The sequence below is a fragment of the Salmo salar genome, chromosome ssa04 (assembly GCF_905237065.1).
Source record: "Salmo salar chromosome ssa04, Ssal_v3.1, whole genome shotgun sequence".
Classification (NCBI taxonomy): Eukaryota; Metazoa; Chordata; class Actinopteri; order Salmoniformes; family Salmonidae; genus Salmo; species Salmo salar.
The window spans coordinates 40,146,243-40,159,887 of NC_059445.1; the positions used below are offsets into that span (position 1 = coordinate 40,146,243).

The following is a 13,645-nucleotide window of genomic DNA, read 5'->3' on the forward strand; positions in this document are numbered from 1 at the left end:
CATAGTATACTTTTTTTCTCTATAAACCAAAATGTATTTCATATGCAGTGTATTGCATTGGGGGCATTTATTTAACTTTGAAAAAATAAAACAATAAATAAAAACATTTCATGCAAATGTCACTTAAATATGAATCATAGTTCATGTTTAGACAATTATTTTTCAAATATCATGAATAAATACATTCATGTAATTACTTGGGGGACTTTTATTATGAACATTTTCTAAATTCCGTGATAGGGAAGTACTTTTTTTATGTCGCTGACGAGACGCTGGTAGAAGGATTAGTTACACATATCTTTGTTGAGACTGTAACGTTAGCCACCTAATTTTACGAAATACCTGAAAGGGGACTTCTTAAAAGGTATGTTTTGCAGCATTCACCATTTGTATTTCATGTGGTAATTGAACTGGATGCATAAACTTTCACCCCGAAACTATCTTGGTAGAAAGCTATGGTTAGCTTCTTGCTAGCTAGCTTCCAGGCTGTGGTCAGCAAGGCAGCGTTCTTTAGCGGTGCGTGCGGCTAGCTAACAATAATGCACTAACTTTATAGGTACATGGTACATACTTGATAGCTAATCTTTATTCATCAGTGGTGAGAAGATATTGGGGCTTCGTTTTTCAGAGCTAAAGATGCATAGTTAGCTAGTTAATAGCAACTGGCTGTTATTGTGCCGTGGCCTTCGGTGAAGGCCCGTTCGATGTAGCTAGCTACAGTAGCCAACGTTAGATTGCATCTACGTTGTTCTGGGCTGGGAAACGTATTATTCTTTCTGTGAGGGACATCAATTTACATCTAACGAGCTATTGAATGATTAAAGATGGTAGTATTTCAGATACATAGTCGTCGAAGACTTCCTTCCCAAGGCTCTTCTTTAGGGCCTACACTTTATACCAGGCTGTATCACGGTTTGGCCGGGGTAGGCCGTAATTGTAAATAATAATTTGTTATTATCTGACTTGCCTAGTAAAATAACGGTTAGAAAAAAATAATACCTAAAAATATTATAATAATATTAATAATAATACAAAATAAAAATAAAAACATTGATTTATACATCAAATGTTATTTGTCACGTGCGCCGAATAGAACAGGTGTGTAGACCTTACGGTGAAACGCTTACTTACAAGCCGTTAACCAACCATGCAGTTCAAGAAATACAGTTAAAATATTTACTAAACTAAAGTAAAAACACAATTACATAACAATAACGAGGTTATATACCGGGGCTACCGTTACTGAGTCAATGTGCGGGGTTACAGTTTGGTCGAGGTAGGTTGGGGTAAGGGATTATGCATAGATAATAAAAAGCGAGTAGCAACAGTGTAAAAACAAAGGGTGGCGGGGTCAATGTAAATAGTCCGGGTGGCCATTTGATTAATTGTTCAGTAGTCGTATAGCTTGGGGGTAGAAGCTGATAAGGAGCCTTTTGGACATAGACTTAGTGCTCCATTACCGCTTGCAGTGCGGTAGCAAAGAGAACAGTCTATGACTTGGGTGACTGGAGTATTTGACACTTTTTTGGGGCCCTTCCTCTGACACTGCCTACTATATAGGTTGCCTTAGTCATGTGTATATGTTACAACATCAGTTGAAATGACTGAACACCATTTTCCCCCAATTTCAGAATAAACTTCTCTGTGCCCTGACGGTTTGAGGATGGAGGACAGTGAGGGTCACAGCTCTGCACACCAAGGATCTGGTGATGGAGCGATGAGCACCATGAACTTATATGCCACTCTGGGGCTCTCTCCAGAAGACGTGGATGCTCTGGCCCAGATTCCAGAGAATGAGATCAGTGTGGAGACGTTACCTTATCTGATAATGAAACTGAAGGCCAAACGAGCCAAGCAAGAGGAGCAGGGAGAGGCCTCTCCAAAGACAGACAGCCGGCAGGAGGATACAGATGATGGAGACCTTAGCAAACAGGACAGCCCCCCTGAGGTCCCTCGCAGGTCAAACAGCCACTGTGACACTGACTATAGGAGAGCGGAGATTCACAGTCGACCAGAGCGTACTGAGTCAAGGAGAGGTTCCCGTCACACTAGGCCCTCAATGGAAAAACCATCCGACAGCCAGCAAAAGATTCCTTTCTCCTATCAAGTGGATGATTTTCATGGAGTTGTGCCCAAGGTTTACCCACACACATGCTCTCTATGCTTATGCATGTTGAATTCTAATAAGGTAAGCTTTGTTATATTTCAAAACTCTTGCTGTTGGACTGTATTTCTATTATCATTTTAATCAGAACACTCAACCTTCCATGATGGCATTAATTTAGCCTAATATGGGTTTGTTTTTTTCACAGACATGGAAGGAACATCTCAATGGATTACGACATGCGGAGGGCTGTCAGGAACTCTCGCGTCTGTAAGTGTTTTCATGCAAAGTAAAACATTCACAAAATTGACTATTACAGGTCACAATCAATTGAGATATTTTTTATAACATGGTTTTATTTAAATTTGTTTTTTCTTTTCTGTTTTTTTTTTACAGATATCCAGATTGGAAAAAACATGATACCCGGAAGGAAATGTTAGGGAAACCATGAAATTCAGCTTTATGTTGAAAACAGGCATGTCATGATGTAAAACCATTAGCTGTTCCTCTTCTTACTTAGCACTGTTTACGTTATCTTCCAGGTCCGACTCCATCCCAAGTAGAGATGCTATTTCAACCGCCCCGAAGTCTGCATCAGAAAGACACTATTTGAAGCCCAGGGTAATGATGCCCCTTTTGTGACAATATTTTCTTATAAATAGAGCATTTTTAATTCACTTCTTATGATGTTTATTTGCTTAAAGCTGCATGCTTGAAGGTATTTCTATTTTGCTTCAGGCTGGCACGAAGGTGGTCGTAACAAAATTTCCCCATGGCTCTGTTTGTGTTGAAGACTTGATGGCTTTGGCTAAGCCATTCGGCACAGTTGTAAAACATCTGGTGTTCCCCTGCAAGGTAAGTTCACAAATTGATAAGAAAAACGGATTAATAAACACTCTAAACTCTTAAACATGCACTATGCAGAAATCAATCTGCCATTTCCTGGTTGCTAAAATTGTAATAGTTCACCTAATTTCAGTGTATGTGACAAAACAATTAAGTATAGTGAAGAGAATCATTGTACCATCTAAACCTCTGTGAAACATATATTTTCAATAACTTACAATATTTGCTGTTCTAATACCCATACTAACCTACTGTATGCTACATACTTAATGAGTGTATATACTATTAGTTCATTTTAGTATACTGTAAACGAATGGTATTGTTTCAGTTGAGCGTTCTAGCGCTTCGCCTGTCTAGCGGAAGTTGATACTATTGCTATGCAACATCTTGCTAGCTTGTTAGCATAACAAATGAACTAGCTAGACATTTTACGTTTCCAGGTGTGTTAGTAAGTTCAATCTGGAGTGCCAGTGTGCGCTCTGGGTGTTTTGTGAATCCAGAACATTGTCAGATTGTCCTTCGTAAATTCAGAGCGTTTCGCTCTCGGAGGGTTTAGAGCGCACACTGGACGCTCTGGCCGAGGAGTAGGGTTGATCCATGCGTTCAACCGCAGTCAAGCACCCAAGCTAACTGGCTAACGTTGGCTAGCTACTTCCAGACACATAATGAGAGAGAACCTCAGTCTGACCATTTTACTCGACCTAGCAGAGCTGGGTTAGGCTGCTTTTATGTTATCCAGACCGTTGGTGACTGTAACTGCTGCTGGCAACAATTGAATTACACTTTTTTTGCCGACGTTTACTGACGGGTGTTGCGCGTTCGTAAATTCATCAGTTATTCTGCACTCTGGCACACTCAGATGAGAGTCAAATCAAATTTTCTTTGTCAGGTGCCAAATACAACAGACCTTACAGTGAAATGCTTACTTACAAGTCCTTAACCAACAGTGCTCTGAAATCTCTGTACAGTTTATGACCATTGCAATAAATAATACAAAGTCCACCTTTTTAACATGTAGCATTTCAATTTCCCTCGGTTAATGAGAAACTTCACTGGTCATGGTGGCTCTACTACTATTGCTTCTTCCCCGCTACTCGTTCCTTCCAATTTTCTCACCACCTCCAGATAGGATACACGCTGGACACTCCTTACCCTTGCCACCTCATTCTCCTTCACCCTAACAGGACACTTCAAGAATTCAGGCGCATGTTCACCTCCACAGTTGAACATTTCCCCTCATCTGGCACACAATATTCTTCCCTTCTGCACACACTTGACATATGACCAAATCTTTTACATTTATGAAACTGAAGGGTCTTGTGTACAAAATCTCTTACAGGGCATCTCATGAATCCTAACTTTATATGAGATGGGAGAGACTCTTCATCAAAGAACAGTAGCATGGATGAAGTGTGTTTCTTTTCTCCGTCCACCATACAGGTCAGTCGACGTGGACCAACCATTCCATCGACGTCTTCAGTTATATCCTCTGCCTTTATTTTTTGCACCACCCCAGAAATAATCACCTTTATAGGCGCCCTGCTACAAAAATCCATGCAGGAAACATTCCACTCCGATATCTTAACACGCTTCTTCTTGCGCCTCTCACCGACTCCAGACTTTCCGCCAACACATTCCAGATTTTCCTGGAGACGATAAACGGATTTCCCAAGTAGCATTGATCCAAAACCCTGACTCGGACCAAAAACGAGTCTAGTGGTTTCCTGTTTTCCAACATAGCTTTACTTCTCTTGTTTCCCTTTTTCTTCGCCACTAACCCACTCATTCTTACTTTCTGTACTATTAGTTTCACTCTACTCAGTTTCTGCCATCTTCCATCCTCAGTCACTCTTCCTTCGCCTTTGGCTGCATAATTTCCGCAATTTTCTTCAAATCTGAAAACGTGAAGCCACGGCCATTTTCTGAAGAATTGAATTAACAGCCCTAAAAGCATGGAGAAATTGTACACTGCTTGTATACTTTGTATTTTGGCGAAGTTAGTACGACATCCGGGAACTTTTGGCATACTAACTATATCCATGCTATGACCAATAAGCATACTATATTCTCAGTTCACGTCACAAATATTGCGGTTAGTTTGAGTATTCGAAACACAGCTATTTTCTTTTCAGCTATTTGAAGTTGGTGTACAAAACCGAAGGTAAAAGAGGAAACTTAAACAGCGGAAGCATAGAAATGTTCTATGTGCCCTATATCTACTACTTCTTAGACTTGCTTTCAATGAGAATGACAGAGAGAAATTAGATATGTGAATTTGGTTGGGTAGCCCAAAAAGTTACATGTTGCAGCTTTAACATTCTCTCTCTCAAAAAATCTAGTTGAATGTCTTGGATGATTCACTGTTGTATTTTTTTTACAGGGATTCCTGGAGTTTGGTTCTCACAAAGAGGCAGTCAATATGGTGAATCACTTCAGTGAAAAGCAAGCTTTCGTGAAGGGATATAAGTTGAATCTGTACTTGTCACCTATGGTGTGCAGTATTCATGTAAGTGCACCTGCCTCTTAAAAGTTTGAGATTCTGTATTCTTAATCAGAGATCGCAGTATGAGCTTGTTTTTTCCTTTAGCCGCCAAGGTTGGATGAACCAACAGAAAAACGGCCGACCAAACAAGCTACCAATACAGTGGTTTGTTTTTCCCGCCTACCTCCTGGGAAGGAAAGAGAATCAGAGATTCTCGATCTCGCCAAGATGTTTGGGGATGTGCGGCATTCAACATTTTCAAGTGACCAGGTAAGGTTTGAGCAATATGGAATTGAAGTGTGATCAATCAAATTCTGCAAATCTCTGGTGATTTCAAATAGAAAACAATTATTAAAACAATTTACTCCAACCTCCCATTATGCAGCACCTTCTCTAGCTTTGTCTAATGAATTCTCCCTTATTCATCTGCAGGCCCTGATTGAGATGGTAGATTGGAAGGATGCTGACATTATGGTGAAGTACTACCACTCCAACCCCCTAAAGATCAATGGAAAGAGTGTCAAAGTATACTTGTCACTGAAACGCCTGAGGTAAGTAAGAGTCCTTCAACTGGGGCTATTGCGGCCAGACCAATTTTCCTGTGGGACTCATCAGGACGCTTGTGTCAGGGAAGTTTACCTCAATGGTTTTTGCCTTGTAGAGAAAGTCCTGACTCCACCACATCCAGAAGAGCAGATTCCAGTAAAGGCCGCAGCAGCAGACACAAGAGCGAGGAGACTAGCAAGACCTCAAACTCCACAAACAAAGAGAAACCCAGTACAGGAAAACAACCTGCTGAGAAAGTGACAGAACAAGGAGAAGGTCAACAAAGCACCTCAGAAGAGGTCAAGGAAGTGGTCAAGCAGGACATCGAGGAGGTGGTCAAGGAGGAGGACATTGATTTGGAAAACAAAGATCTGGACGAAGAGATTATCCCGGTGGAAGCTAAACAAAGCTTGTTAGATGATGAGAATGGAGCTGGTGTTGATACTAAAGACCCTGCTCCTTCTAAAACTGCCTCTCTGGTGGCTGATTCAAAAGATGAGGGGGAAACCGAAATCTCAGAACTGTTGGCAGACGATACCTTGGAGGATTCTGACATAAAGGCTGCCGATGATCCAGCTCTGTGTGAGGATGACGTCTCAATGGAGAACATGATGGAACAGGAGAGCTTTCAAGAAGATGTAAGAAATTCTTGTCATTCATATTTGTGACCGGAACCAACAAAAGGCTTATTGTTCCCAGAATTGAAAATAAGTTTGTCAAGTAACCAAGATGTGGGTTCCTAGCAATGGCTTCTTAAAGCATGTGTGCTTCAACTCTTCAACTTGCTTTAAGTTCTGGGAGCATTCCTGAGAATGTAGTTTGGTTGAGATCCTCCACTGATCAGTTGAAAGAGATGTGGCCATCAGATGTGGCCTAGAACCACTGAAATCTGGCTGAAGTTTCAGTGGCAAATAAAATGTATCTGACACTTCAGATTGTCTAGATTGACGAGGTTCAAACAGTCAAGATGTTTTCTGTGACTCATGTCAGCAATGCCCGGTTTGACTCATGGCTTGTTGGAATATTGAGTTTGCTTGGTACCATAGCACACTATTTACAGTGCCTTCAGAAAGTATTCATGCACCTTGAACTATTCCACATTTTGTTGTTACAGCCTGAATTAAAAATGTATTACATAGTCTCACCTATCTATGCATTATGACAAAGTGAAAACATTGTTTTTCGAAATGTTTGCATTTTTATTTAAAAATGAAATACATGGAATCGAATTTACCTAAGTATTCACACCCCTTAGTCAATATGTTAGAATCACCTTTCTGGATAAGTCACTCAGGTTTTCACACCTGGATTGTACAATATTGGCACATAACATTATTTAAGCTCAGTCAAGTCGGTTGTTGATCATGGCTAGACAGACATTTTCAAGACTTGCCATAGATTTTCAAGCAGATTTTTAAAAACTAACTAGGCCACTCAGGAACATTCCATTTTATCTTGGTAAGCAACTCCAGTGTAGATTTGGCCTTGTGTTTTAGGTTATTGTCCTGCTGAAAGGTGATTTTCGTCTCCCAGTGTCTGTTGGAAAGCAGACTGACCCGGGTTTTCCTCTTGGATTTTGCCTATGCTTAGCTCTAAGCAGTGCCTTTTTATTCTTAAAACTCCCTAGACCTTGACAAGGACACTCATAACATGATGCCTCCACCACCATGCTTGAAAATATGTGGTCCTCAATTTCTTTGCCTTATTGCAAACAGGAGGAATATTTTTATTCTGTACAGGCTTCCTTATTTTCACTCAGTCATTTACGTTAGTATTGTGGAGTAACTACAATGTTGTTCCATCCTCAGTTGTCTCCTATCACAGCCATTTAAACTCTAACTGTTTTAGTCAACATTGGCCTCATGGTGAAATCCCTGAGCGGTTTCCTTCCACTGAGTTAGACTGGGTGTATTGATACTCAAGTGTAATTAATAACTTCACCATGCTCAAATGGATATACAATGTCGGATTTTTTTTTTTAACCCACCTACCAATTGGTGCCCTTATTTGCAAGGCATTGGAAGACATCCCTGGTCTTTGTTTGAAATTCACTGCTCGACTGAGGGACCTTACAATTATCTTTATGTGTGGCGTACAGAGATGGGGTAGTCATTAATAAAAAGTCCATGCAATTTATGTGACCTGTTAAGCACAATTTTACTCCTGAACTTTAGGTTTGCCATAACAAAAAGGTTGAATACTTATTGGACACAAGACATTTCAGCTTTTACATTTTTTTTTTTTTTTTTTAAATGTATAAAACCATAATTTCACTTTGACTCAGGGTATTGTATGTGTGTGTAGGCCAGTGACACACAATCTAAATGTAATCCATTTTAAATTCAGGCTAACAACAATGTGGAAAAAGTTTAGGGGTGTGAGTACTTTCTGAAGGCACTGTATGTAGGCTATATGATTTGCTCAGGGGCTATTCATTCCATCAGTTTTATGAGTGCCCTACAAATCAGATGGAGATCAGCTTTGAAGGATCTCCTTACGTTCCATGGTTTAATATCAAAGGTTATAGAGCAATCTCTGTAGAAGCTCCAATTTGTTTCCAGAAAACCTAGACTCACAGTAGTAATCCAGAACAGGCGTTTAATCGGTCAAAAGTCAGCCAAACATTGTTGAACTGCATTGTTGGTTAAGGGATTGTAAGTAAGCATTTCATGGTTAGGTCTACACCTGTTGTGTTCGGCACATGTGACAAATACAATATGATTTGATCAGTAGACATGCTTATCTGTTCAGCCCTAACATGTTTAAAACCTGGACAGACCAAGAGGTTTGAATAAGCTGTCAATGTCATTTGTAATGGTGCAGCCACAGAGTTCACTTCCTAGCTTTGAGACATGGATCTTTATCATACTTCAGTACTATTGAATACAGTTTTGCATACTTTTATGTTCATTGTTTGAGATGCTTTTAACAGTTTGCCATTGCAATCTCACAAATATTTATGAGATTCATTATGGTTTTGGTGCAGCACTGTGGACCTTGAAACTCAAATTCTTTAACTTATTGATGTTGTGGATTTATTTCCAACAGGACAATATGGATGACATGGATTTCCCTGAGAATATGGATGATTTTGTTACATTGGATGAACTCGACGACAGTACTGGAGGGGACACATCGCTGGGTAAGCAACGAATGATGCAAAACGTTCTTACTTGGCAGCAATGGACAAAACAATTATTACGGTTGTCTAGCCTGTGTAGATAATCCCCAGATCATTTATAGTAATAATTACTTTTTGTTTTTATTTGCAGAGTCAAAGGATGGTTCATGGGTTGGTATTCCTCCATATCGAGTAGTTGGAATATGTCAAACGTGTAGAAAAGTTGTTTTATTGATAGTCGGTTAAAATTGTTTTCTACAGGATGGAAAAGTTGTCCAAATTAGCCCAATTAGAAAGGGCTATGGAAATGTGGAGGTGGCCCTATTGAAACTGGCAGAGCGGGCAAACGTGAAAGTTGTCAACCATTCCATATCCTTCCTCAGACAGGAGGTATGTTCATAATTATGTTACTTGCGGATATGTTATTTGGGGATCAGTGTATTTTATTTTGTATGGTACTTATCTGGTTTTCATCATGGGATGGAAATAATGTTGTCATAGCAACAGTGGTGAATAATTTGACATTCATGTAGTTTGGCATACAGGAAGGAGTTTATTTACTCAACCCTTGATTTGTGCAAACGTTTGCTGTCTTAGTTTTTATGACATTTAGCTTTTTCTATATTTTCAGGCATGGTTAGAGCTTGAAACTACCGAGGATGTACGTGAAATGGTGAAATTCTACAAAGGAAAAGGAGAGTTGTTGAGGAAACGTGTCAATGTTAGCATGTGCTTTTCACGGAAAGAGTTGGAGGTGGGTTTGGTGTCTGCTAAATGGTGTAGTATCTATGTTGTACGTGTTATGCATCTGATGAAAGAATTGAGTTGCAGTGCATTCAGAAAGTATTCAGACCCATTTTGTTACGTTACAGCCGTATACTAAAATTGATTCAATTGTCCCCCCCCTCAAGTACAACACACAATACCCCATAATGACAAAGCAAAAACGTTTTAAATATTTTTTTTACAAATTTATTAAACAAAAAAATGAAGTCACATTTACTTATGTATTCAGACCCTTTACTCAGTACTTTGTTGAAGCACCTTTGGCAGTGATTACAGCCTCAAGTCTTCTTGGGTGTGACGCTACAAGCTTGGCACACCTGTATTTGGGGAGTTTTTCCCATCCTCCTCATCAGATCCTCAAGCTCTGTCAGGTTGGATGGGGAGCGTCGCTGCACAGAGCTGTTCAGTCGGGTTCAAGTCCGTGCTCTGGCTGAGCCACTCAAGGACATTCAGAGACTTGGCCCGAAGCCATTCCTGTGTTGTCTTGGCTGTGTGCTTAGGGTCGTTGTCCAGTTGGAAGGTGAACCTTCACCCCAGTTTGAGGTCCTGAGCGCTCTGGAGCAGGTTTTCATCAAGTCTCTCTCTGTACTTTGCTCCGTTCATCTTTCCCTCGATCATGACTAGTCTCCCAGTCCCTGCCGCCGTCCCCCTAGCATGATGCTGCCACCACCATGCTTCACCGTAGGGATGGTGCCAGGTTTCCTCCAGACATGACGCTTGGCAGTCAGGCCAAAGAGTTGAATCTTGGTTTCATCTGGGCCGAGAATCATTTAGGTGCTTTTTTGCAAACCATGCGGTCTCTCGTGCCTTTTTTCTGAGGAGTGGCTTCTGTCTGGCCACTCTACCATAAAGAATGATGGAGGCCACTGTGTTCTTGGGGACCTTCAATGCTGCAGAAATGTTTTGGTACACTTGTCCAGATCTGTGCGTTGACACAATCCTGTCTCGGAGTTCTACGGACAATTCCTTCAACCTCAGCTTGGTTTTTGCTCTGATATGCAATGTCAACTGTGGGACCTTATATAGACAGGTGTGTACCTTCCCAAATCATGTCCAATCAGTGGGAGTCCACCTGTGGTAAATTCAAATCAAGTTGAATAAACATCTCAAGGATGATCAATGGAAACAGGATGCACCTGAGATCAAATTTGAGTCTCATAGCAAAGGGTCTGAATACTTAAGTAAAAAAGGTGTTTATATTTAATAAAATTGCAAACATTTCTAAACCTGTTTTCGCTATCATTATGGGGTATTGTGTATAGATTGATGGGGGGGGGAAATGCTGAATAGATTTTAGAGTAAGGCTGTAACATAACAAAATGTGGAAAGTAAAGGGGTCTGAATACTTGCCAAATGCACTGTATTATAAACTCAACTACAGACCTAGTTAATATTTGTGTAATGTGACTTTGTTTCTGTCAATGTAGAGTCCTAGTGGGAGATCCATCTACATTTGTATGCTTCCACTCCAGAAGTACTCGGACGTCTCTCTTTTACGACTTGCCCAGCCTTTCGGGAAAATCACTGGCTATAATTTGAACTGGCGTCATGGAAAGGTAAAGTTTCACCTGCCCATTTTGTTTTTCTATTAATAAAGGACTTTCACATGGATGTTTTTTATTTTCTTTCAGTGTTATATCCAGTTGGAGAGCGTGGAAGCCGCTCAGAAAATGGTGAAGTACTTCCAACGTCCACACAAGTTCTACGGGACCCTGTTAAGGGTCAGTTTGTGCAAAAAGGGAGACTCACTAATATACTGGTAAATAATTTTCAATGACCCTAAGCATATGCAGTAGAGTAGATGATGAAAATGATAGTTCGACTAAATGGAATTTGAAGACTGGATACTAGCATTCTATGTCCACTGCCAGCTCAATTGATTGGAATTTATTGGAAGAATATACAGCCAAAGAATAATCTGATAAAGAATGTTGTGATCCATGGTTAAACTGGGCTGTATCTAAGTACACTTTCATGATAAAGTACTACATGACATTCTGTTCTCCTGATACAGGAAGCCTCCAGTCAAATATGAGCTGTGGTTGGCCAGTCAGAAAGACAGAAGATCAAGAGATCATCATGGAGATGAAAAGACTAATGGCCGGTCAGCCAAAAGCCCCTGTCCAGAGGTGAAAGATGGTTATTGCTATGTTTTTGTTTCCTTAATTTAAACAAGGTGAAATATTGCCTTGTTAGTTAAATGCTTGCTGAATATTTATGCATTTAATTTTGGCATGTCCGTGAACAATCCTTTTACAGTTACAGGTTATTCAAGAAGTAATCAGTTAATGCACTTCACACAGAGAAGAGTGATGGTATTTCTTGGTGTTGGTCTCTCAGGCTAAGTAGAACAAATGAGTGATAGACATGATTGTTTTTGTATGGCCAGGATGTCCAGAGTCCTGTGTCTGACAGTGAGGGGGTCTGTGGGGACCCTGAGGGTGAGGAAGCCAGTGGGGACCCTGAGGGTGAGGAAGCCAGTGGTGTGGAAGCTATCCCAGATGGAGAGAAGGAGGAGGAGGAGAAGAAGCAGCAGGAACCTCTGGGTCCTTATCAACCTGACAACCCTGTTGGTAAGATGCTAGAGAAACTGGCTTCTGTTTGTGTGGCTGCCTATTTTTATTATCAGGTGTGACAGGGATCTGCTAAAGAGCTTTTAGTGCCATATTGTAATAACAAACCTTTTTTTCTTTCTCTCCTTTTACTTGCAGGGTTAGACTATCTGGTGCCAAGGACTGGGTTCTTCTGCAAGCTGTGCAACATCTTCTACAACAATGAGAAAACAGCCAAATCAGTCCACTGTAGCAGTGAGGAACATTATCTGAACCTTAAGGTAATTCTCAACTATGACGAGTCAGTCTTATGAATCATTCTTTGGTGTGGCGTTTTTGTAAAAAAATATTATAATAATTGCTGAATACATTTTCAACATTCCCCAGGTTTCACTGTTAATTGTCAAATTTTCATCAATTTCAAGGGAAACCTTTTTTATTTAAGCTAGTATCACCCATGCTTGTGGAATCTCAACCAATTGGAAAGATGAGACTTGGGGATCTGTTATAGCTGTTCTTGGTAATGGGTTAACATAGATAATGCATTTAAAATGTACACCGATTTTCTTTTCTTTCAGAGAAAGATGGATAAAGAAACAGACCTTGTCTGATTGAGAGGATTGTTGTCCCCTTGTAGTCTTCCAAGAGGAAGGCCGTTTTAGTATAAACATTTCTGTCCCGTTTGTTTTTAACATTCCAATCTTTTTTGTTACTGTTAACATTATGTTACCCATTTGAAATTAATTAAATGCAGCCTATTATGAAATGTAGTCCCATTCTGTGGTTATGAATAGTACCTGGATTTAGTTTCCTCTTATTGAATAAACAAATGTTGGACTTATTCTTTGACTTCTGCCATTACTTTTGTCACCTCTTATGGCTACTATTTACTCTGAACCTATTGCACTTAAACAACCATAGGCCTCAAGGATTTTATGGTCAACTGTCATTTATCAAGGACATGTGGACAGGATTGGCTGGAACTACATCCCATAATTTGCCATAACCCAGAGAACCATCTGGTGCAGTGACAGCAGGCTATGAAGATTCACCCAGTCTGTGGCAAGGAGCAGCACATCGCTTGAGGAAAGGACAAATGAGGGAGATTGGCTTAAATCTTTCATGTTTTAGACTGAACAAACAGGCCTAGACGCTTCCGATAGGGAAGAGTTCAGTGAATGTATTCCAAAACATTTTACAATTCACAG

At 40.2% G+C, this 13,645-nt stretch overlaps 1 protein-coding gene across 1 annotated transcript; it reads left to right on the top strand.

The window, feature by feature from the left end:
* Window positions 1-224: 224 nt before the first annotated feature.
* Window positions 225-13,278, top strand: LOC106603049 (matrin-3). Its single transcript, XM_014196185.2, has 20 exons — window positions 225-364; window positions 1,632-2,188; window positions 2,313-2,374; window positions 2,501-2,539; window positions 2,647-2,725; window positions 2,843-2,959; window positions 5,331-5,456; window positions 5,538-5,702; window positions 5,865-5,983; window positions 6,094-6,616; window positions 9,027-9,120; window positions 9,251-9,270; window positions 9,361-9,489; window positions 9,731-9,853; window positions 11,313-11,441; window positions 11,517-11,644; window positions 11,900-12,014; window positions 12,275-12,458; window positions 12,597-12,718; window positions 13,016-13,278. Exons 2-20 carry the CDS (start codon window positions 1,664-1,666, stop codon window positions 13,046-13,048), a joined length of 2,832 nt encoding a protein of 943 aa, XP_014051660.1. The 5' UTR covers window positions 225-364; window positions 1,632-1,663; the 3' UTR covers window positions 13,049-13,278.
* Window positions 13,279-13,645: the final 367 nt, after the last annotated feature.

Coding starts and splice junctions, on each gene's coding strand:
- LOC106603049 (XM_014196185.2), top strand. CDS start 1,664: ATGGAGGACAGTGAGGGTCACAGCTCTGCACACCAAGGATCTGGTGAT. Junction 2,375..2,500: donor TGTCAGGAACTCTCGCGTCT/GTAAGTGTTTTC, acceptor TTTTTTTTACAG/ATATCCAGATTGGAAAAAAC. Junction 11,442..11,516: donor TGAACTGGCGTCATGGAAAG/GTAAAGTTTCAC, acceptor ATTTTCTTTCAG/TGTTATATCCAGTTGGAGAG.